Below are 23,268 nucleotides of genomic sequence, written 5' to 3' on the forward strand. Positions count from 1 at the left end.
AGACTCCTCCATCACTGACCCTGGCGAAGTGATATACTGTCTGGGGAATTTGGGTGGGAAAGTAGTGGCCCTGGGATTCCTCAACATTGACTCTGGACCTAGAAGAATCATAAAGGCTGCAGAACAGAAAGCGACCATTCGGCCCATCGAGTTCATGCCGGCTCTATGCAAGAGCAATCCAGCTTGTCCCACTCCCCTGCCCTATCCCCATAGCCCTGCAATTTTTTCCTTTCAAGTACTTATCTAGTTCCCTTTTGAAGGCCATGACTGAATCGGCCTCCATCACCACCGCCCCCGCGGCAGTGCATTCCAGGTCATAACCACTCGCTGCATAAAAAAGTTTTTCCTCATGTCACCTTTGGTTCTTTTGCCAATCACCTTAAATCCATGTCCTTTGGTTCTTGACCCTTCCACCAATGGTAACAGTTTCTCTTTATTTACTCTGTCCAGACCCTTCATGATTTTGAATACCTCAATCAAATCTCCTCTCAACCTTCTCTGTTCCAAGGAGAACAACCCCAGCTTCTCCAGTCTATCCACGTAACTGAAGTCCCTCGTCCCTGGAATCATTCTAGTAAATCTCTTCTGCACCCTCTCTAAGGCCTTCATATCTTTCCTAAAGTGTGGTGCCCAGAACTGGACACAATACTCCAGTTGTGGTCGAACCAGTATTTTATAAAAGGTTCATCATGACTTCCTTACTTTTGTACTCTATGCCTCTATTTATAAAGCCCTGTATGCTTTTTTAAAACCGCTTTCTCAACCAGTCCTGCCACCCTCAAAGATTTGTGCACCTTTACCCCTAGATCTCCCTGTTCCTATACCCCTTTTACAATTGTGCCCTCTAGTTTATATTACCTTTCCTCGTTCTTCCTACCGAAATGTACACTACGCATTTTTCTGCCTTAAATTTCATCTGCCATGTGTCTGCCGGTTTCACCAGCCAGTCTATATCCTCTTGAAGTCTATCACTATCCTCCTCACTGCTCACTACCCTTCCAAGTTTTGTGTCATCTGCAAATTTGGAAATTGTGGCCTGTACACCCAAGTCCAAGTCATTAATATATATCAAGAAAAGCAGCAGTCCTAGTACCGACCCCTGGGGAACACCACTGTACACCTCCCTCCAGACCGAAAAACAACCGTTCACCACTATCTGCTTCCTGTTAATTAGCCAATTTTGTATCCATGCTACTACTGCCCCCTTTATTAAATGGGCTTCAATCTTGATGACAAGCCTATTATGCAGCACTTTATCAAATGCCTTTTGGAAGTCCATATACACCACATCAACTGCATTGCCCTCATCCTCCCTCTCTGTTACCTCATCAAAAAACTCAGTTTAATTAAACACGATTTGCCTTTACCAAACCAGTGTTGGCTTTCCCTAATCAATCCACACGGTCAAGTGACAGCGAATTCTGTCCCGGATTATCGTTTAAAAGTTTCCCCACCACAGAGGTTAAACTGACTGGCCTGCAGTTGCTGGGTTTATCCTTGCACCCTTTTTTGAAAAAGGGTGTAACATTTGCAATTCTCCAGTCCCCTGGCACCACCACCGTATCTAAGGATGTTTAGAGGATTATGGCCAGTAGCTCTACAATTTCCACCCTTACTTCCCTCAGCAACCCAGGATGCATCCCATTTTTTACTTTAGAGTGGTCAATGTCCTTTTCCATAACTATTCTAAACCTTGATACTATGATCGCTGTTCCCTAAATGTTCCTCCACTGACACTTGCTCCACTTGGCCCGGCTCATTCCCCAGAACCAAGTCCAGCAATGCCTCCTTCCTCATTGGGCCAGAAACGTGCTGGTCAAGAACGTTCTCCTGAACATACGTCAAGAATTCCTCCCCCTCTTTGCCCCTTATATTACTATCCCAGTCGATATTAGGGTAGTTGAAGTCCCCCATTATCACAACTCTATGGCTTTTGCACCTCTCTAATTTCCCTGCAAATTTGTTCTCTATCTCCTTCCCACTAGTTGGTGGCCTATAGAATACACCTAGTGCAATGGCGCATCTTATATTTCTTAACTCTAATCAAATAGATTCTGTCCTTGACCCCTCTAAGACATCCTCCCTCTCCAGCACTGCAATATTCTCCTTAATCAATCAATACTGCCACCCCCCTCCTTTCTTCCCTGAACACCTTGTATCCAGAAATATTTAGTACCCAATCCTGCCATCATGACTTCACATGGGCAAGAAAATTTCCTGATTACCACCCAATGCCTTTCAACTGATCAATCAGTGCTCGCCCGAGTTGAATACCACTAGGAGGAAGTACTGAGGGTAGCATGGGCACAATGTGCTCTGGATAGGGAGCTTCAATGTCAATCACCAAGTGGATTGGCAGTGCCACCACTAATGGAGCTGGCAGAGACCTGAAGTACATAGCTGCCAGACTGGGCTTGCGGCAGGTGGTCAAAGGACTAACACGAGGGAATAACCTACTTAACCCATCCTCACCCATGAATCTGTCTCAGATTGGTCTGCCCCTGCCATTAGTAGGAGTGAGCACTGCACAGTCCTTGTAGACAAGTCCCATCTTCACATGGTGGACACCCTCCACTGTGTTGTGTGGCACTACCACCATGCTAATTGGGATAGATTAAGAACAGATCTCATAGCTCAAAACTGAGCATCCATGAAGCGCTGTGGGTCATTAGCAGCAGCAAAATTGTACACTACCACAGTCTGTAATCTCATGGCCTGGCATATCCCTCACGCCTCCATCACCATCAAGCCAGATGAACTACATGCCTCAAAGATCCACGGTTGAAGAGCATCAGACATATCTAAAAATAAGGTGCCGACTTGGTGAAGCTACAACACAGGGCGACATGCACACTGAGCAGGAAAAGCAGCATGATAATTGATGGAGCTAAGCGATCCCACCGTCAACAGATCCAGTCAAAAATCTGCAACCCTGCCAAATTCAGATGTGGATGGTGGTGGACAATTAAGGAACTAAAAGGACCACCCAATGAACATCCCCATCCTGAACAATGGTAGAACCCAGCACGTGAGTGCAAAAGACACGGCTGAAGTGTTTGCAACCATCTTTAGCCAAAAGGTGCTAAGAGGATGATATTTCTCAGCCTTCTTCAGACATCCCCACCATCGCAGATGCCAGTCTTCAGCCAATTTGATTCAATCCACGTGACATCAAGAAAGGGCTGAGTGCACTGGACATAGCAAAGGCTATGGGCCTCAACATCTTCTCGGCTGTGGTACTGAAGATCTGTGCTCCAGAACTAGCTGCGCCTCTAGCCAAGCTGTTCAAGTACAGCTCCAACAATGTGGAAAATTGCCTAGGTATGTCCTGTCCAAAAAATGCAGAACAAGTCCAACCCGGCCAATGACTGTCCAATCAGCCTATTCCCAAACATCAAAGTGATGGAAGTCGTCAACAGTGCTATCTAGTGGCACTTATCAGTAACTTGCACAAAGGAAGATGGTTGTGGTTGTTGGGAGTCCCAGAACATCGCTGCCCGATGAGGCATCTCGGATCCAGGACATCGCTGCAAGAGTTACTCATGGCAGCATCCTAGGCCCAACCATCTTCAGCTGCTTTACCTTCCCTCCATCATACGGTCAGAAATGGGCTGTTTGCTGATGATTGCAGTGTTCAGCTCCATTCGCAATTCCCCATATAATGCAGTCCATGCGCGCATGCAGCAAGTTCTGGAGAACATTCAGGCATGGGCTGATATGTCGCAAGTAACATTTATGCCAGGCAACAAACACCTCTAATGAGAACCTAAGCACCTCCCCATGACATGCAATGGCATTGCCATCAGAGGCCCCCACCATAAATATTCTAGGGTGTCACCATTGAGCAGAAGCTCAACTGGACCAGCTACATAAATGCCATGGCTATTAGAGCAGGTCAAAGGCAAGGTAGTCTGCTGTGACTGGCTCACCTCCAGATTCCCTAAAGCCTTTCAATCACCTACAAGGCATGTCAGGTGTGAGATAGAATACTCTCCACTTGCCTGGATGGGTGCAATTGCAACACCACACAAGAAACTCAACTCCATCCAGGACATAGCAATCTGCATGATCGGCACTTCATCCTCTAGCCTAAACATCCGCCCCTCCACCACTGGCGTACTGTGGCTGTAGTGTGCGCTGTTCACAGAATACATTGCAGCAACTTGCCAAGGCTTCTTCGGCAGCACCTCCCAAACCCCACCACTTCCAACACCCAGAAGGACAAGGGCAGGTGAACGGGAAACCCACCACCTCCAAGTTCCCCTCCATCCTGACTTGGAATATATCGGCATTCCTTCATCATGACTGGGTTAAAAAAAATAATCATAAAATTCCCTAACCAACATCATTGTGGGAACATCTTCACCTCACTGACTTCAGCGGTGTATGTGTGACAAAATAGAAACAGCCCACCACTCCCTTCTCTAGGGTAACAAGGAATTGGGAATTAAAATACCAGCCTTGCCAGCGACATCTGCATCCCAAAAATGAATTAAAAGACAGCAAATTCACATTTCACATTCTGATTTGCAGCACTCTGCCCAATTTAACAGCTTCTGGGAAGCCACAATGATTTTTTTTAAGGAATGGAATACACAAGGATTGTTCAGGGTTCAAGTTTGGTATTGTAGCATTAGGTGGCACCCCATTGTTTTTAATCTGTCACTGCTTTATGTTTACAGTGTCATCTGCTGGTGCAGTACCTTCGGAATCTCAAGACCACTCACCGTTTTTAATAGATATAACTCTCCATGCTTTGCTCACAGTCAGAGGGTATGCTAAATTGTTCCATCTAAACTCAGTAGGTCTAATTGCATTTTTGTTAATAGTATCATTGAAGTGTTGTGGTATTTCAGGCTTGAATTGTATTGTGTATTTTTGCCCATAAACGTGTTGTTGGCCAAAGAGCAAAGGATTATATGGTTTTCAGGTGCCGTCCGAAATAAAAAGGAATGTTGGGTGAAATGAACGTACAATACAACAACTGAAAGAAAGAAATTATATACAAACAAAATAAAATTAATTTGACTGAAAAATGAGGTTACATTGCATACTTTAAGATTTATATACAATTGAAGAGCTGTGAATAAAGGGAATAAATGTTAAAATAAACTAAGGTGAAACATTAAGTTATTTGTAAGTAATGTATGCATTTATAATTTGCACAGTATTTTACATGTACATTAGATAGATACATATAATATTTTCAAAGAATTTAATATTTGAGTGGTAGTTTGCCTGCTGTGTTGTGTTTATGCTGGTGAGCTTCTAACACTGGGTGCTATTAGTCACCCCTCCTAATATTTCCTTCTTTGATTCCGTGCTCTGGCTCGGTGTCAATTTTTATATGCTTACGCTTCTGTGAAGCGCCTTGACATGTTTTTCTACATTAAAGGCACTATATAAATTATGTGGCAGCAAATTGTTTTAAGTGAAAGATTTGTTTACAAAGAGGATATGTTCATGTTGGAATTTTTTGGGGCGCCGGGGGGACCGGGGGGCAAGGACAGCTCGGGTAGGAAATAGGTAGTTAAACACGCTTTTGGATTGAGTGAGGGGGGAGGAAAATTATGTGTTAGAGTGATTGGTGGTGAGTGTAAGACACTGGTGGGATAAGGTACACAAGTGAAGGAGAGTGTTAGGGTGGTGATAAAGAAGACAATGGTATCAAGTTATACATGTACATACTGGGGAGAGGGTGTCTCCATTTGAGAGTATTGGATATGGGGAAGTTCTTGATGCAGGACAAGTTGGGGAGATATTTCTGGGTTGTGGGAGGACTAGGCAGGGTTGGGAGGGAGGAGGGTTTTTTTTGCACCATGCGAGTAAAGGGAGTGGTGGCTCCCAGACCAAAAGGCAATGCCAAATACTGATTTCAGTTTTCCTGATGGTACTAAGCATACCACTAATGTGCTTATAAAATCTCCAACTATTTCAACAATGCCACAGAACCACAGCTAGTTATATATTAAAACTCATGCACCTGCCTGCACATCTTGTTGTGCAACATGTACATTTTGTCACAGTTAGACTTATGTCATGCTATCACCATCGATGAAACCCACCACCACCTTCTCAGGGCAAGTAGGATGGGATGGGTAATAAATGTGGCCTTACCAGCGTTGCTCACATGCCAATTTTTAAAAATGCACTGGGTTATGGAGCAGTGATGCAATAGGTTTACCAACTCAACTATTTGAATATTCCCAATTTATACCTGGTTGATTGAAGTCCTCCAGTAAGATAACCATTGAATTTTCTTTAGAGGAAACTGTACTTTTAATTCTGATCGATCAGCGTGTACCATCTACCAGACCACCTACATCTTCTTTGACCTCCCAAGTGACTGACATCTAGGTTTTCATCACCACTTTTCACTACTGATGCCTGGGTAACTTGCAACATGAATGATCGATTCTGCATGACTGAAAGCAAAATTGTTCTTTTTTTTAAAAAAAGTTAAAGGTCCATTAAAAAAACTGCATCGGTTACAGTTAAAAATGTTAAATTAAAGCATTTCACGCCACAGTACTGAGGATTGCATCATCAGAATAAAAGTAGTCTGAACTGTGGGTCATTTTAAAGCAAATCCTCATATCTGTTTTTTAGTAATTTAGATACTTCAATCCTGGAATGATAATGTGACCAAATAGAAACAGGCCATTTGGTTCATTGAGCACGTGCCAAACTTTTTAATCCACATAAGGCACCAGGTCAATTTCTATTCTCCAGCTCGCTCCCCATATATGGCTTTCAATATTCTTTTTCAAGCAACTATTTAATTCCCTTTAAAAATAATTAATGAACGCTGCTTCAACAATACTTTGAAACAGAATTTCCACTTAAATAAAGATATCAACTTAGGACAAGTAAATGCAAGTGAATTTTTAAAAAAAAATGCATCAATAGAAACAGGCAGTACATTGATTCTAATCTATATAGTTAATTTAACATTGCAGCATTGCTAATGCAAAAAATGTTCTTCCATCATTTTGGATACACCATATACAGTTACTTAACTATAATTTTAGAGTTAGCATACAAACCACAAAATAAATAAAGCTCACATGCCGTAAAACATATTAAGCAGTAAAAATCTAGTCAATAGTCCTACAAATTAAAATATGCCCTCAAGAATTTCAAATAATGAATCTGTTTCGTGTAGTGCATGCTGCAATAATGTTGCATTTTAAATTGCAACTTTATTTTAGTTGTGTCATTTTGTTCTTTTATAAACGAGCTATGTCTGAAATATAAATCTAAGTGGATGGACATTTGGTAAAAGTCACCTTGAGTGCGATGTTGCAACTGCTTAGGAATCCTATAGGATCTCAAGAAATACCAAAATACTCTAAAATTTACTTTCCCTTCATTGTAGTTTTAACTACTTTGAGTTTACAACTATGCAACAAGTTCCATATTGTAGCTCTTATAAAAGCAGCTTCCTTATTAATCCAAATTATGTTAGTGCCATTAGAAATTGCGGGTGTAAGTGGCTTAACCATGGTCAGACAAATGTAAGTATTTTACTTGTATTGAAGTACTGCAAAATCATGTCTGGAGTTGGACACATTAAGCAACAAAAATAATTCTTTAGAAAATTAAAATTTATTTTATTACTTAGTCTAGTACACTAAAAGTAGTTTCATTTCTCAGCCCATACATATAATTTTCAGAACTCTTTCCAGAAGCCTACATTTCTCGGGCTTGGATAATAAAGAGTTATCAAACAATGCCATAAACATATTTTCCTTCATTAGAGAGTTTATCCTCAAAATGGACAGTAATGTAAAACAGGCCGTTCTCCATCTGGATATGGTTTAAATAATGTTTATGTTTTCCCAGAACAGAAACCACAAAAATAACTTCATTGACTTTTAATTTCAAAAATTCATGATAAATAAGTCAAGCTAATGCAACAATGTTTTTGCGTGTCCTTAAATCACTTCTAGTGCAAAAATGGTAGAGAACCAATGCTGATATCAAAGTTTTTACCTTTAAGGCCAAGTTATTTAAATCAAAGCAGATTAACTTTCAATATAAATTGAAGTTTTTTCTGCAATGAGGTTTCATTGCAGCTGTCCTTCCAGAGGCATAACCAGATGAGTGTGGTTGAGGGTGGAGGGGGCCGGGGGAGAGAAACGAAGTAGGAGACAGTGGGTTAATGCAAATTATTGTTCTCCACCAGTTACTGTGAGCACTCTGCTCAATGATAAATCTAGAACAACTTGCATTTATATTGCACCTTTAACATAGTAAAACATCCCAAGGCGCTTCACAGAAGCAAGCAAACAAAATTTGACAGAGATATTAGGACAGGTAACCAAACACTTGGCCAAAGAGGTAGATTTTAAAGAAAGTCTTAAAGGAGGATAGGGGTAGACAGGCAGAGAGGTTTAGGGAGGGAATTCCAGTGCTTAGGGCCGAGGCAGCTGAAGGCACAGCCGCCAATGGTGGAGCAAAGAAAATCGGGGATGCGCAAGAGGCCAGAATTGGAGGAGCGCAGCGATCTCGGAGGTTTATAGGGCTGGGGCAGGTTACGGAGATCGGGAGGGGTGAAGCCACGGACGGAGGGATTTGAAAACAAGGGTAAGAATTTTAAAATCGAGGTGTTGCCGGACCGGAAGCCAATGTAGATCAGCGAGCACAGGAATGATGAGTAAACTGGACTTGGTGCAAGTTAGGATACAGGCAGCGGAGTTTTGGATGAGCTCAAGTTTAAGAAGAGTGGAAAATGGGAGGCCAGGAGAACATTCGAATAGTCAAGCTTAGAGGTAACAAATGCATGGATGAGGGTTTCAGCAGCTGATGACCAGAAGCAGGGACAGAGACGGGCATTGTTATGGAGGTAGAAGTCGGCAGTCTTGGTGATGGAGAGGAAATAGGGTCAGAAGCTCAGCTCAGCGTCAAATAGGATGCTACGGTTGCGAACAGTCTGATTCAGCCTCATAGCGGTCAGGGAGAGGGATGGAGTGGGTGACTAAAGAACAGAGCTTTTGGCAGGGACCAAAGTCAATTGCTTCGGTCATCCCAATATTTAATCGGAGTAAATTTCTGTTCATCCAATACGAGATGTCAGACAAGCAGCGTGACAAATCAGAGGCAGTGGGTGGGTGTGGCAAGAGAGGTGGTTGAGAGATCGAGCTGGGTGTTGTTTGAGTACATGTGAAACCTGATGTCGTGTTGTTGGATGATGATGCTGTGAGGCAGTATGTATGTGAGAAATAGGAGGGGGCCAAGCATAGATCCTTGGGGGACTCCAGAGGTAACGGTGCAGCAGCGGGAAGAGAAGCCATTGCTGGTGATCCTCTGGCTACGACTCGATAGATTGGAATGAAACCACGTGAGGGCAACCCTACCCAGCTGGACAATGGATGAGAGCCATTGGAAGAGGATGGTGTGGTCATCTGTGTCAAAGGCTGCAGGCACGTCGAGAAGGATGAGGATGGATGGTTTACCACAGCCACAGAGGATGTCATTTGTGACTTTGTTAAGGGCTGTTTCAGCGCTGTGTCAGAGCAGAAACCTGGTTGGAGGGGTTCAAACATCGGAGTTGTGGTAAAGATAGGCACGGATTTAGGAGGCAACAACACATCCAAGGATTTGAGAGGAAAGGGAGGTTGGAGGTGGGGCGATAGTTTGCAAGGACAGAGGAGTCAAGAGTCGTTTTATTTTTGAAGGTGGTGACAGCAGACTTGAAGGGGAGCAGAATAGTACCTAATGCAAGGGAACAGTTAATATCAGCAAAAATGGGGGCCAGGAAAGGAAGTTGGATGGTCTGCAGTTTGGTGGGAATAGGATCGAGAGACCAGGAGGTGGGTCTCATGGACAAGATGAGCTCAGAAGGCATGAGGGGAGATAGGAGAGAAACTAGAGAAAGATGCAAGTTCAGGGCTAGGACAGGGGGGATCCTTAGGGGAAGGGAGGGAAGCAGCAGAGGCAGCTGAACAGATGGTATCAATCTTTGTTGGAAGTGAGGGTGGAGGGGGCAGGGGAGAGAAGGTTAAGGCAGCAGTTTGTAGTGGAGAAAAGCCAGGGTTATCTTTGCATTCCAGGATGATCCTGGAATGCAGTGAGCAGTTTAGGCAGAGGAAAGCAGGACTGGATAGTGCCTTATGTGGTCCTTCTAGTTCTGGCAATGAATAGCTAAACAGTTGTCTGCCATAAATGTTCAAATCTGCGTCTCTTGGACTTAAGGGAGCAGAGATGGGGGCTGTGCCGTGGGGAAAGACCAGGGTGAGAGAGAGTAATTGTTTTAATGGGGACAAGGGCATCAAAGATGGAGGTGAGGGTGTGATTGAGCAGATCAGTAGCTGCAGAAATATTGTAGCAAATGAAGGGCCAATGGCTAGACAATTGGGAATTTGGAAGTGCCGTTGTAAGCAACTTGGAGAGTTTATTGCAGGAGGACAGAGAAGGAAGTGGGGTTGGGAGGGAGAAGAGGAATGTAAGTGAAGAGGGATACAAGGATGGCCTTATCTGTGATTGACAGGATGGGCATAGAGAGAGATCAGGTGAGATGGCAAGATTGAAGGGGTGACCACGCATGTGGGTAGGCAAGTTTATATGGGGGGGGGGGGGGGGGGGGCGGGGGAAAGAGATTAAGGGAAAATAGGAGGGCAGTGAACTCAGGAGAGGGGGCACGATGAGTTGAGAGGAAGGTTGAAATCATCAAGGATGAGAAGTCGCTCGGTGCAGAGGCTGAGGGAGAAAAGCAGTGAAGATATCCATGGAAAACTTGGCATGGAACTTGGGTGGACGGTAGAGAATGAGGATTTTGAAGGAAAGGCGAGAGGGGTGGAACAAGGTGAGATGTTCAAAAGGAGAAGATGCCAGGAGTAGGGGGACAGACCAAGGTGTGATTTGGTTATAAGGGCCACACGGCAGGGCAGGTGGTGGAAGGTAGCACCAGGCGGGGAGGCTTCATTAAGGGGGATGGTATCATCACCAGTCAGCCAAGTTTCCATCAAGGCCATCATGTCGATGCAATCATCCATAATAAGCTCATGGATGGCATCAAAACATTGATGCTTGCAGGAGGAGGAAGGGGAAGACAAAATGAACATAAAGCATTCAAGTGCTCATTTTGCAAGAATCTTTATTTTGATTTATCATATCTGACCATGAATTTTCAAAATACATGACTGAAACTTCAACGACCATTTGTTAAAACTTTTGTGATGTATATTCCATGAACTGAAAATGGTTGGTAAATTTACCTTTCTGACTTATGCCTGACCGGAAATAGGGTGCTACATGAATTGCTAATGGAAGCACCATCAGCGAGCTCCAGGCTGTGATTGAGAGCTCAACAATTGAGGGAGAAATAGTGTGCAGTTGCAGCAGCAAGTATCTTTACAAATTTAAAATTTGCAAGACAACAAGCTGCATTAGAAAAAAAACAATGCTTCGAAGAAGTGGAGTTGGCCACTGCAACTCATTTTCCAATGGGGTCACCGAGATTCTTCTGCGTTAAATGAGGCAGTGGAGGAGGTTCCACTTTGGCACTTTCTTCCAGATTCCAGCATTTACCCTCCTTTAACTTAACAAACTTCTCTAATGCTTTATTATAAACTCTGTCATCCTGCCTTTAACCAATTCAGGATTTACCTTGTCCCTGATGTCATCCTTTGTAAATATTGGCATGATGTATTTAAGTGTTCCCACCAATTTCCATTTTTACTCAAACATCGTCGCACCCATAATGTGCTGCATGCTGGCTTCCTGCCTTGGCTAATAAGCCTGGTAATGTGGAGCATATGGGACCTGTTTTTAAAAAGGAGGATGTCTTGAGCATCAAGCGTATCGGGGATTGTGCCAAACGTGCTGCGGATGATGGCTCTGCAGAGGAGTACACTAATTTGCATGATGGTCTTGCAACATTGAGATCCACCATTGAACTTGTGGAAACTCCAGGGACATCTGCACCACAGCTTTCCATGCTAGAAGCCGCAACAATAATTTGTGCTTCTCCACTTACTCAGACCTGGGGTTCCAGAGTGGAACAGATTATCTCTTCTCGCTTTGACTCGTTTCAAGTGCTTAGGCAAAACCATGAGGTAGAGTTTCACTGGTATCATTGGTATTAGGTATTGCAGTGAGGACATGGGAAGTTATCGACAGGACGGTTAATATACTAGCCACATTTGCAAGTTAAAAGGCAAGATGATCTTAGTTGAGTTGTACTTTCGGGTTCTATCCAGGAACTTGAAGCGCCCCTTCAACATGCCAGTGTGCTAGATACCAACTCAGGCAGATGGCAGCACATTATACCTGCGCTCAAATGGTGTTCTGGGCACACTTCATAGGTAACTGCTCTAAAAAAATATCCTTGATGCTGCTTACATCACTCCAGTTTGAAAAACATCCACTAACTTCTAGTGTGTTTCCTATCCATGTTGTCACAATCCATTTAAAACTATGCACCTTAATATTAACACGCTTCCTATGCAGCACCTTATCAAATGCCTTTTGAAAACATACATACACAAAATCCACTCCATTTTCTCCATTAAACACTATTACATTTCTCAGACAAAGCTTGTACTAGCTGTTCTTAATTAACCCATGCCTTTCGAAGTATTACTTTTATTGCATATTATGGTTGCTAGAAGTTTGCATACTACTCATGATCTATTGCTACTTGATTTATCCTTTTCTCCCTGCAACAGTGCAGCAACCTTCCAGTCCTTGAGCACAACTTCCAAATCCAAGGATGGTTGTAAAATTGTAGTTTTCATCACTACCCTCCCTCAGCATTTCAGGATTAGGGCCTAGTGCCTTTTGAACTTTTCAGTACTATTTCCTTATAGTTAATCTATCTGGTTGTTGCACCTTCACCTTTTGTACCTTCATTCCCATCATACACCAAATACTGAGGCAATGTGATCATTTAGTATCTCTGCTATTCCTTCTTCCTATCTCTGATCAGCTCTATTCTTTTTCATCATCATTATTACTTTCCAAATTTTATGCTCATCTTTTCGACACTCCTTGCCCTTTTTGCTTCCTCGCCTCATTTTTATCCTTCACCCTCCCTCACAGCAGTAGTTGGTCTCCCAGTGAGGACATTGAACCCAGCCCTGTTCAGGTGAAGCTGTTCCATCAAGTATGGGCCTCTTCTGTCTGAGAACTAGTCCCGGGAGTCTGAACCCTTTCCTCCTACGCCTTCTCTCCAGCTACACAATGTTTTCATTTCCCACGTGAATCAAAATACTTATTTTGTGCAGATTATTGTTAGCTAGGATAGTATTGTCCTGTGGACTTGTGTTTTTGAGGTACTGATTTGACATTCATCTTAAGTGGGATGTGTACAGCCAGGCAGAAAGAGCAAACTTTCATCCCATGAATCTCAACTGCATTTACAGCAGTGTGCTAATGCACTGAACCACATCGTTCTTTCCCCAACACCCTAAGCCAAGGCTGCCCAGGTAATGTCAGAAACCTCAGAACATTCAAGATTGGGCTGGATTCCTAAGAAGGACAGTGAACATGAGGAAAAAAAAGCAACAAGGTCAAATTTCTCTGTCAGTGGACATGAAATCTAAAATGTATAACAATTATAATATTTGGGGGGATTTTTCTGGGTCCACACCAAGGCGCACTGGATTGCCTGGGTACAGCAACTAACAGAAAATCTAGGTCAGAGAACACACCTGTAAAGAAAGCCATTCAGTTTTGCTTCTATTCATTTAAATGGAAGGAAAACCAGGCTGGTTCCTTTAGAGGTGTCCTCCAACCTGCCCAATCTTCCGATATTCGATTACCTTGACACAAACCCAGCAAAATTTCTTCGATATAAAACAAAAGTATATCAATTTTGGAAATCTAAAATTGGAACACATTAGGTTAATCACCAAGTGAAAGAGAAAGTTAAGTGAATGTTTTCAGAATGACCCTTCATCAGACGAATCTGTGTTCGGAAGAAAACAGAATTTTTTAAAAAATGCGAATTGAACTTCTGCCTATTTCCAGCTTTTATTTCAACTTCAATATCAAATATACACAGTGTATCTTAGAACTAAGGAGTACGTGAGTTGGTAAAAGAAGTAAAATGAGAACTGGGTAGAATAATTATCTGGTATCAATGAATCGGTATTAACAGTGCCAAAGACAGCCTCAATGTTTTAGATGGACACATTGCTCATACACTAGTAATTTGGTGGAGTTCTTCTGTGTCAAAGGAACCCCATGACAAGTACCTGGAGATACTGAACTGGACTATCACTTGATATCAGCACAAATCTCAGAAAATCTGAGTTGGCTCAGTGGTGTGAGGTGTAGTGGATCACTTGGAAATTGCCTCGTCCTCCAGAGTTAACCATCCGGTGGGATAAGTTCTGATCCACCAGCTTAGCACAAAGATTACTAGGCCTGTTCCAATTTGCATACAACTTTAAGAATGGTCTAAATTCAGAGAAAGCTTTAAGAGATAGAACAGGACGACACGCTATTTTGATGGTAAACCTGGCAATTACTGAGAAAGGGCATTTACTATTGAGAATTCCCAGTAGTACTTCACAGTATTTAAACTAAACATTGTTATATCACAGTACAAATAATTCACATGAATGACAACTTCTTAATCAATACAGATGAACTGCAGAAAGACTGCTGGAATTGGGAACTCTCAAGAAAGTGCCATTTATATATACGACGAGTCACACAAACATCTGGCATCAGGTCTTAAGGTGTCACCATTGTCACTCTTTCCCCTATTGGTGACCTGAGGTCACTTTTAGTAAAATATGAATGATGTGAAGAATTTGCATTGTGTTTGCAATATAAACTAAACATGTTACTTTAAACATTTCTGATAGGCAGAGTCAGGAAAGTTAAGAAATTAGTTACAGTGCTTGAAATACACAGTGATTCATGCATCTGTAAAGCAGTTCACATTTTGAAACAGCATTAAATGCGGTTATACTCACATGATTATGGGTAGGCGGACTCTGAGGCATTGAACCAGGAGTCAACACTGGAGAGCTGGCAGGGCTGCATAGCTCCGGAAAAGGGTTTGGGATGGCAGGCAGAGACGATGTACGGAACTGATCTTCTTCCTGGAGTCTTCTGTACATGAAAATGTTTGAGTTGAATAATTCACAATAAAATTTTGCATCAATCAGTGGGCATATGCGGAACTTACACCATTCTACCACCTCGCAATATAACCATTTTTAAAAAAATGAACTTTGATACTAGCACTACAGTCTACTCCTGATAATTTGCAGTCAATTTTTGGGTTTAAAAAAAATCAACTACACAATAATTCGAATGAAACAACATAAATAAAGGGGAATTTAGTACTAGAAATTTGAATCAAAGTTTCAATTAAGCAACTTCAAATTAATAGTAGACTGTAGTGATCTCCTGTGGCATTTTATGTTAAGTCATGGAACATTATACTATGAAACACACATTATACAATACAGTTAGTTGATCTTGTGTGCTTCGTGTAAAGAAAGAGCTTGAATTTAAATATCGCCGGTCACATCCTTAGCACATCAAAAAACCTCGGAGCCAATGAATTACTTTGGAAGTGGTCACTTGTTTCGTAGGAAAACGTGGTAGCCAATTCATGTACAGTGAGATCTTACAATGAGATAAATTACATTAATCTGCTTTAGGGGTGATCGGTGATGTATAAATCTCTTCATTTTCCACTCAATCTTTTTCATGCTGTTTTTTCCCCATGGTTTCCTTCTTTCTCTCCGATGCTGCTCATATAGTTTCAGTTTGTTCCGTTATTACATTTTTCTTTGTGAAACTCTCTCCATCTCCGCACCTTCTCTTCCTTATGTCTTACCCAATGCATGAGGAACTAGGTTGAAAGGCTTATTAAAAAAACTGACAAATGCAAGTAACTTTTCCTGAGACTATTTGAATCTTTTTCTTGAATGAGAAATGGTGCAAGACTGACCATTGTCACCCATCCTATTCAGTTTCCAATGATGTGTTGGATGGAATCATAAGGGGAAACCTCTTAGTGGCTGGTCCAGGTATTTCTTCAATTATTGCAAGGATTTCCCTCATGTCTTGCAGAGAAATTTGATGCTGCCAAATCTGATTTGAGTTGCTATAATAGTTTATATGATTGTCCCAGTGATATGGAAGCACTCTTCACAACCACTCAAGTCCCCTCTCCCATTAAACACTGGTAATTTTCTCTCTCTGCCCTTCTCCAAGGATACACTTAAGTCTAGCCCAAGTGGTCTTTTGAGTCCATTTATACTGACTCTAAACTTCACTAGTAGAATTTGGTAAATCATTCTCAGTGCTGGGTTGACACAGATGCGTTCCCAGTACTGGTGATGGAAGAACCTTATTTGATATGGGGTGATGACATCTTAAGTTTCATTTGCTACAAGCAACTGCAATCTCTTTGTTTTATCTTCTCTTTCAAGCATAAGTCACTTCAAATTTCAATTTGAGATGCTAACAGGGCCTTGACAGGCCATTAACGCAAGAATCTACAAAGTCCCTTAATTGTTTTTGTCCTCAACATATCTTCAATGCAATATTGAGGGAGTGCCGCATTGTCAGACGAGATGTGAAACAGGAGTTCAGTCTCCACTGTTCAAGTAAAAGATCCCATGACAATACTTACAAGAGCAGGGAGATTTCCTGGTGTCCTGCCCAACATTTATCCCTTAAACACCTGCACAAATAGATTAACTGGTCATCCGAGATTGCTGAGGGAAGTACAGAGGTGCTGGCTATAATCTGCCAATCATCCTCAGATACGGGGGTGGGGGGGGTGATGCCTGAGGACTGGAAAACTGCAAATGTTACACCCTTGTTCAAAAAAAGGTGCAAGGATAAACCCGGCAACTACAGGCCAGTCAGTTTAACCTCTATGGTGGGGAAGTTTTTAGAAATGATAATCCAGGACAATATTAGTCACTTGGATGAGTGTGGATTAATAAAGGAAAACCAGCACGGATTAGGTAAAGGCAAATCGGGTTTAACTAACTTGAATGAATTTTTTGATGAGTTAACAGAGGGTTGATGAGGGCAATGCGGTTCATGTGTATATGGACTTCCAAAAGGTGTTTGATAAAGTGCCAAATAACAGGCTTGTCAGCAAAATTGAAGCCCATGTAATAAAAGGGGCAGTGGCAGTAAGGATACAAAATTGGCCAAGTGACAGGAAACAGAGTAGTGGTGAACAGTTGTTTTTCAGATTGGAGGAAGGTATACATTGGTGTTCCCCAGGGGTCGGTACTAGGACCACTGCTTTTTTTGTTATATATTAATGACCTTGACTTGGGTGCACAGGGCACAATTTCAAAATTTGCAGATGACACAAAACTTGGAAATGTAGTAAACAGCGAGGACGACAGTAATAGACTTCAAGAGGACATACAGGCTGGTGGAATGGAGGAACAGATGGCAGATGAAATTTAATGCAGAGAAGTGGGGTGATATATTTTGGCAGGAACAACAAGGAGAGGTAATATAAACTAAATGGTACAATTCTAAAATGGGTGCAGGAACAGAGAGATCTGGGTGTGTGTGTGTACAAATCTTTGAAGGTGGCAGGACAGGTTGAGAAAACAGTTAAAAAAGCATACTGGGATCCTGGGCTTTATATATAGAAACATAGAAAATAGGAGCAGGAGTAAGCCATTCGGCCCCTCGAGCCTGCTCCGCCGTTCAATATGATCATGACTGATCCTCGATCTCAATACCATATTCCCGCTCTCTCCCCATACCCCTTGATGCCTTGTGTCCAGAAATCTATTTATCTCCTTCTTAAATATATTCAGTGACTTGGCCTCCACAGCCTTCTGTGGTAGAGAATTCCACAGGTTCACCACCCTGAGTGAAGAAATTTCTCCTCATCTCAGTTCTAAATGTCCCACCCAGTATCCTGAGACTGTGACCCCTCGTTCTAGAGCACCCACCCAGCCAGGGGAAACGTCCTCCCTGCATCCAGTCTGTCTAGCCCTGTCAGAATTTTATGTTTCAATGAGATCCCCTCTCATTCTTTTAAACTCGAGTGAATACAGGCCGAGTCAACCCTATCTCTCCTCATACAACAGTCCTGCCATCCCAGGAATCAGTCTGGTCAATCTTCACTGCATTTCCTCTATGGCAAGTATATCCTTTCTTAGGCAAGGAGACCAAAACGGCACACAATACTCCAGGTGTGGTCGCACCAAGGCCCTGTATAACTGCAGTAAGACATCCTTGCTCCTGTACTCAAATCCTCTTGCAATGAAGGCCAACATACCACTTGCCTTCCTAACTGCTTGCTGCACCTGCATGTTTGCTTTCAGTTACTGGTGTACAAGGACATCCCGGTCCCTTTGTACATCAACATTCCTCAATCTATCACCATTTAAATAATACTCTGCCTTTCTGTTTTTCCTTCCGAAGTGGATAACTTCACATTTATCCACATTATACTGCATCTGCCATGTATTTGCCCACTCACTCAACTTGTCTAAATTGCCTTGAAGCCTCACAACTCACGATCTCACCTAGTTTTGTATCATCAGCAAACTTGGAAATATTACATTTGGTTCCCTCATCCAAATCACTGATATATATTGTGAATAGCTGGTGCCCAAGCACTGATCCATGCGGTAGTCCACTAGTCACCGCCTGCCACCCTGAAAAAGACCCATTTATTCCTACTCTGTTTCCTGTCCGTTAACCAATCCATGCCAGTATAATACCCCAATCCCATGTGCTTTAATTTTGCACACTAACCTCTTGTGGGTCTTTATCAAAGGCCTTCTGAAAATCCAAATAAACCACATCCACTGGTTCTCCCTTATCTATTCTACCAGTTACAGCCTCAAAACCTCCAGTAAGTTTGTCAAACATGATTTCCCTTTCATAAATCCATGTTGACTTTGTCTAATCCAGTTGATATTTTCTAAATGTCCTGTTATCACATGCTTTATAATAGACGCTAGCATTTTCCCTACGACTGATGTTAGGCTAACCGGTCTGTAGTTCCCTGTTTTCGCTCTCCCTTTTTTTTCCAAAATAGTGGGGTTACATTTGCCACCCTCCAATCTGCAGCAACTGTTCCATAATCTATAGAATTTTGGAAGATGACAACAATGTATCCACTATTTCCATTGCTACCTCCTTTAGTTTTTTTTTTATTCGTTCACGGGATGTGGGCGTCGCTGGCAAGGCCGGCATTTATTGCCCATCCCTAATTGCCCTCGAGAAGGTGGTGGTGAGCCGCCTTCTTGAACCGCTGCAGTCCGTGTGGTGACGGTTCTCCCACTGTGCTGTTAAGAAGGGAGTTCCAGGATTTTGACCCAGCGACAATGAAGGAACGGCGATATATTTCCAAGTCGGGATGGTGTGTGACTTGGAGGGGAACGTGCAGGTGGTGTTGTTCCCATGCGCCTGCTGCCCTTGTCCTTCTAGGTGGTAGAGGTCGCGGGTTTGGGAGGTGCTGTCGAAGAAGCCTTGGCGAGTTGCTGCAGTGCATCCTGTGGATGGTGCACACTGCAGCCACAGTGCGCCGGTGGTGAAGGGAGTGAATGTTTAGGGTGGTGGATGGGGTGCCAATCAAGCGGGCTGCTTTGTCCTGGATGGTGTCGAGCTTCTTGAGTGTTGTTGGAGCTGCACTCATCCAGGCAAGTGGAGAGTATTCCATCACACTCCTGACTTGTGCCTTGTAGATGGTGGAAAGGCTTTGGGGAGTCAGGAGGTGAGTCACTCGCCGCAGAATACCCAGCCTCTGACCTGCTCTTGTAGCCACAGTATTTATATGGCTGGTCCAGTTAAGTTTCTGGTCAATGGTGACTCCCAGGATGTTGATGGTGGGGGATTCGGCGATGGTAATGCCGTTGAATGTCAAGGGGAGGTGGTTAGACTCTCTCTTGTTGGAGATGGTCATTGCCTGGCACTTATCTGGCGCGAATGTTACTTGCCACTTATGAGCCCAAGCCTGGATGTTGTCCAGGTCTTGCTGCATGCAGGCTCGGACTGCTTCATTATCTGAGGGGTTGCAAATGGAACTGAACACTGTGCAGTCATCAGTGAACATCCCCATTTCTGACCTTATGATGGAGGGAAGGTCATTGATGAAGCAGCAGAAGATGGTTGGGCCGAGGACACTGCCCTGAGGAACTCCTGCAGCAATGTCCTGGGGCTGAGATGATTGGCCTCCAACAACCACTACCATCTTCCTTTGTGCTAGGTATGACTCCAGCCACTGGAGAGTTTTCCCCCTGATTCCCATTGACTTCAATTTTAGTAGGGCTGCTTGGTGCCACACTCGGTCAAATGCTGCCTTGATGTCAAGGGCAGTCACTCTCACCTCACCTCTGGAATTCAGCTCTTTTGTCCATGTTTGGACCAAGGCTGTAATGAGGTCTGGAGCCGAGTGGTCCTGGCGGAACCCAAACTGAGCATCGGTGAGCAGGTTATTGGTGAGTAAGTGCCGCTTGATAGCACTGTCGACGACACCTTCCATCACTGCTGATGATTGAGAGTAGACTGATGGGGCGGTAATTGGCCGGATTGGATTCGTCCTGCTTTTTGTGGACAGGACATACCTGGGCAATTTTCCACATTGTCGGGTGGATGCCAGTGTTGTAGCTGTACTGGAACAGCTTGGCTAGAGGCGCAGCTAGTTCTGGAGCACAAGTCTTCAGCACTACAGCTGGGATGTTGTCGGGGCCCATAGCCTTTGCTGTATCCAGTGCACTCAGCCGTTTCTTGATATCACGTGGAGTGAATCGAATTGGCCGAAGACTGGCTTCCGTGATGGTGGGGATATCGGGAGGAGGCTGAGATGGATTATCCACTCGGCACTTCTGGCTGAAGATGGTTGCAAACGCTTCAGCCTTGTCTTTTGCACTCACGTGCTGGACTCCGCCATCATTGAGAATGGGGATGTTTGCAGAGCCTCCTCCTCCCGTTAGTTGTTTAATTGTCCGCCACCATTCACGACTGGATGTGGCAGGACTGCAGAGCTTTGATCTGATCCGTTGGTTGTGGAATCGCTTAGCTCTGTCTATAGCATGTTGCTTCCGCTGTTTAGCATGCATGTAGTCCTGAGTTGTAGCTTCACCAGGTTGGCACCTCATTTTTCGGTACGCCTGGTGCTGCTCCTGGCATGCTCTTCTACACTCCTTATTGAACCAGGGTTGATCCCCTGGCTTGTTGGTAATGGTAGAGTGAGGAATATGCCAGGCCATGAGGTTACAGATTGTGCTGGAATACAATTCTGCTGCTGCTGATGGCCCACAGCGCCTCATGGATGCCCAGTTTTGAGCTGCAAGATCTGTTCTGAATCTATCCCATTTAGCACGGTGGTAGTGCCACACAACACGTTGGATGGTGTCCTCAGTGCGAAGACGGGACTCCATCTCCACGAGGACTGTGCGGTGGTCACTCCTACCAATACTGTCATGGACAGATGCATTTGCGACAGGTAGATTGGTGAGGACGAGGTCAAGTAAGTTTTTCCCTCGTGTTGGTTCGCTCACCACCTGCCGCAGGCCCAGTCTGGCAGCTATGTCCTTCAGGACTCGGCCAGCTCGGTCAGTAGTGGTGCTACCGAGCCACTCTTGGTGATGGACATTGAAGTCCCCCACCCAGAGTACATTTTGTGCCCTTGCTACCCTCAGTGCTTCCTCCAAGTGGTGTTCAACATGGAGGAGGACTGATTCATCAGCTGAGGGAGGACGGTAGGTGGTAATCAGGAGGAGGTTTCCTTGCCCATGTTTGACCTGATGCCATGAGATTTCATGGGGTCCAGAGTCAATGTTGAGGACTCCCAGGGCCACTCCCTCCTGACTGTATATCACTGTACCGCCACCTCTGGTGGGTCAGTCCTGCCGGTGGGACAGGACATACCCAGGGATGGTGATGGAAGAGTCTGGGACGTTGGCTGAAAGATATGATTCTGTGAGTATGGCTATGTCAGGCTGTTGCTTGACTAGTCTGTGGGACAGCTCTCCCAATTTTGGCACAAGTCCCCAGATGTTAGTAAGGAGGACCTTGCAGGGTCGACTGGGCTTGGTGTTTTGCCGTTATCGTGTCCGGTGCCTAGTGGTCCGATGCCGGGTGGTCCGTCCGGTTTTATTCTTATTATGACTTTTCGTAGCGAGATTTTACAACTGAGTGGCTTGCTCGGCCATTTCAGAGGGCAATTAAGAATCAACCACATTGCTGTGGGTCTGGAGTCACATATAGGCCAGACCGGGTAAGGGCGGCAGGCTTCCTTCCCTAAAGGACATTAGTGAACCAGATGGGTTTTTACGACAATCCGGTAGTTTCATGGCCATCATTACTGATACTAGTATTTTAATTCCAGATTTTATTTTAATTAATTGAATTTAATTAATTAATTGAATTTAAATTCGCCAGCTGCCATGGCGGGATTTGAACTCATGACTCTGGATTTAGTCCAGGCCTCTGGATTACTAGCCCAGTAACATAACCACTATGCAGATTATCAGGCCTTGGGGATTTATCGGCTTTCAGTCCCATTAATTTCTCCAGCACTATTGTTTTACTAATACTAATTTCCTTTAATTCCTCCCCCTCACTAGTCCCTTGGTTCCCCAGCATTTCTGGGAACTTATTTGTATCCTCTTCCGTGAAGACAGAACCAAAGTATTTGTTTAATTGCTCCGCCATTTCCCTGTCCCCCATCATAAGTTCTCCCGTTTCTGACTGTAAGGGACCTACATTTGTCTTGACTAATCTTTTTCTTTTTACATACTTGAAGCTTTTACAGTCCACTTGTGTTCCTTGCAAGTTTACTCTCATACTCTATTTTTCCCCTCTTAATCAATCTCGGTCCTTTTTTGCTGAATTCTGAACTGCTTCCAATCCTCAGGCTTGCTACTTTTTCTGGCAAATTTATATGACTCCTCTTTGGATCGAATACTATCCTTAATTTCTTTTGTTAGCCATGGTTGGGCCACTTTTCCTTTTGTGTCAGAAAGGAATGTATAATTGTTGCAATTCATGCATTCGTTCCTTAGTCGTTAGCCATTGCCTATCCACCGTCATGCCTTTTAATGAAACTTCCCAATCTATCATAGCCAACTCACTCCTCATACCTTCGTAGTTTCCTTTTCGATTTAGGATCCTAGTTTCGGATTGGACTACTTCACTTTCCATCTTAATTAAGAATTCTATCATGTTATGGTCACTCTTCCCTAAAAGGACCCTGCACAACAAGATTATTAATTAACCCCTTCTCATTACACAATACCCAATCTAGGACAGCCTGTTCCCTGGTTGGCTCCTCAACATACTGGTCTAAAAAAAAATCTC

General features: G+C 43.6%; 1 protein-coding gene across 8 annotated transcripts in view; it reads right to left on the reverse strand.

Annotated features, from left to right (window-relative positions):
- The window catches only part of LOC137341797 (growth factor receptor-bound protein 10-like), a 222,462-nt gene that overhangs the window by 87,496 nt on the left and 111,698 nt on the right, over positions 1-23,268 (reverse strand). For all 8 annotated transcript variants that reach the window (XM_068005323.1, XM_068005332.1, XM_068005309.1 and 5 more), the window contains one exon: positions 14,931-15,069. In XM_068005323.1, coding sequence (XP_067861424.1) covers positions 14,931-15,069 — 139 coding nt within the window. The remainder of the gene's footprint in view (positions 1-14,930; positions 15,070-23,268) is intronic.

This window comes from Heptranchias perlo, chromosome 2 (assembly GCF_035084215.1).
Source record: "Heptranchias perlo isolate sHepPer1 chromosome 2, sHepPer1.hap1, whole genome shotgun sequence".
Taxonomy (NCBI): domain Eukaryota; kingdom Metazoa; phylum Chordata; class Chondrichthyes; order Hexanchiformes; family Hexanchidae; genus Heptranchias; species Heptranchias perlo.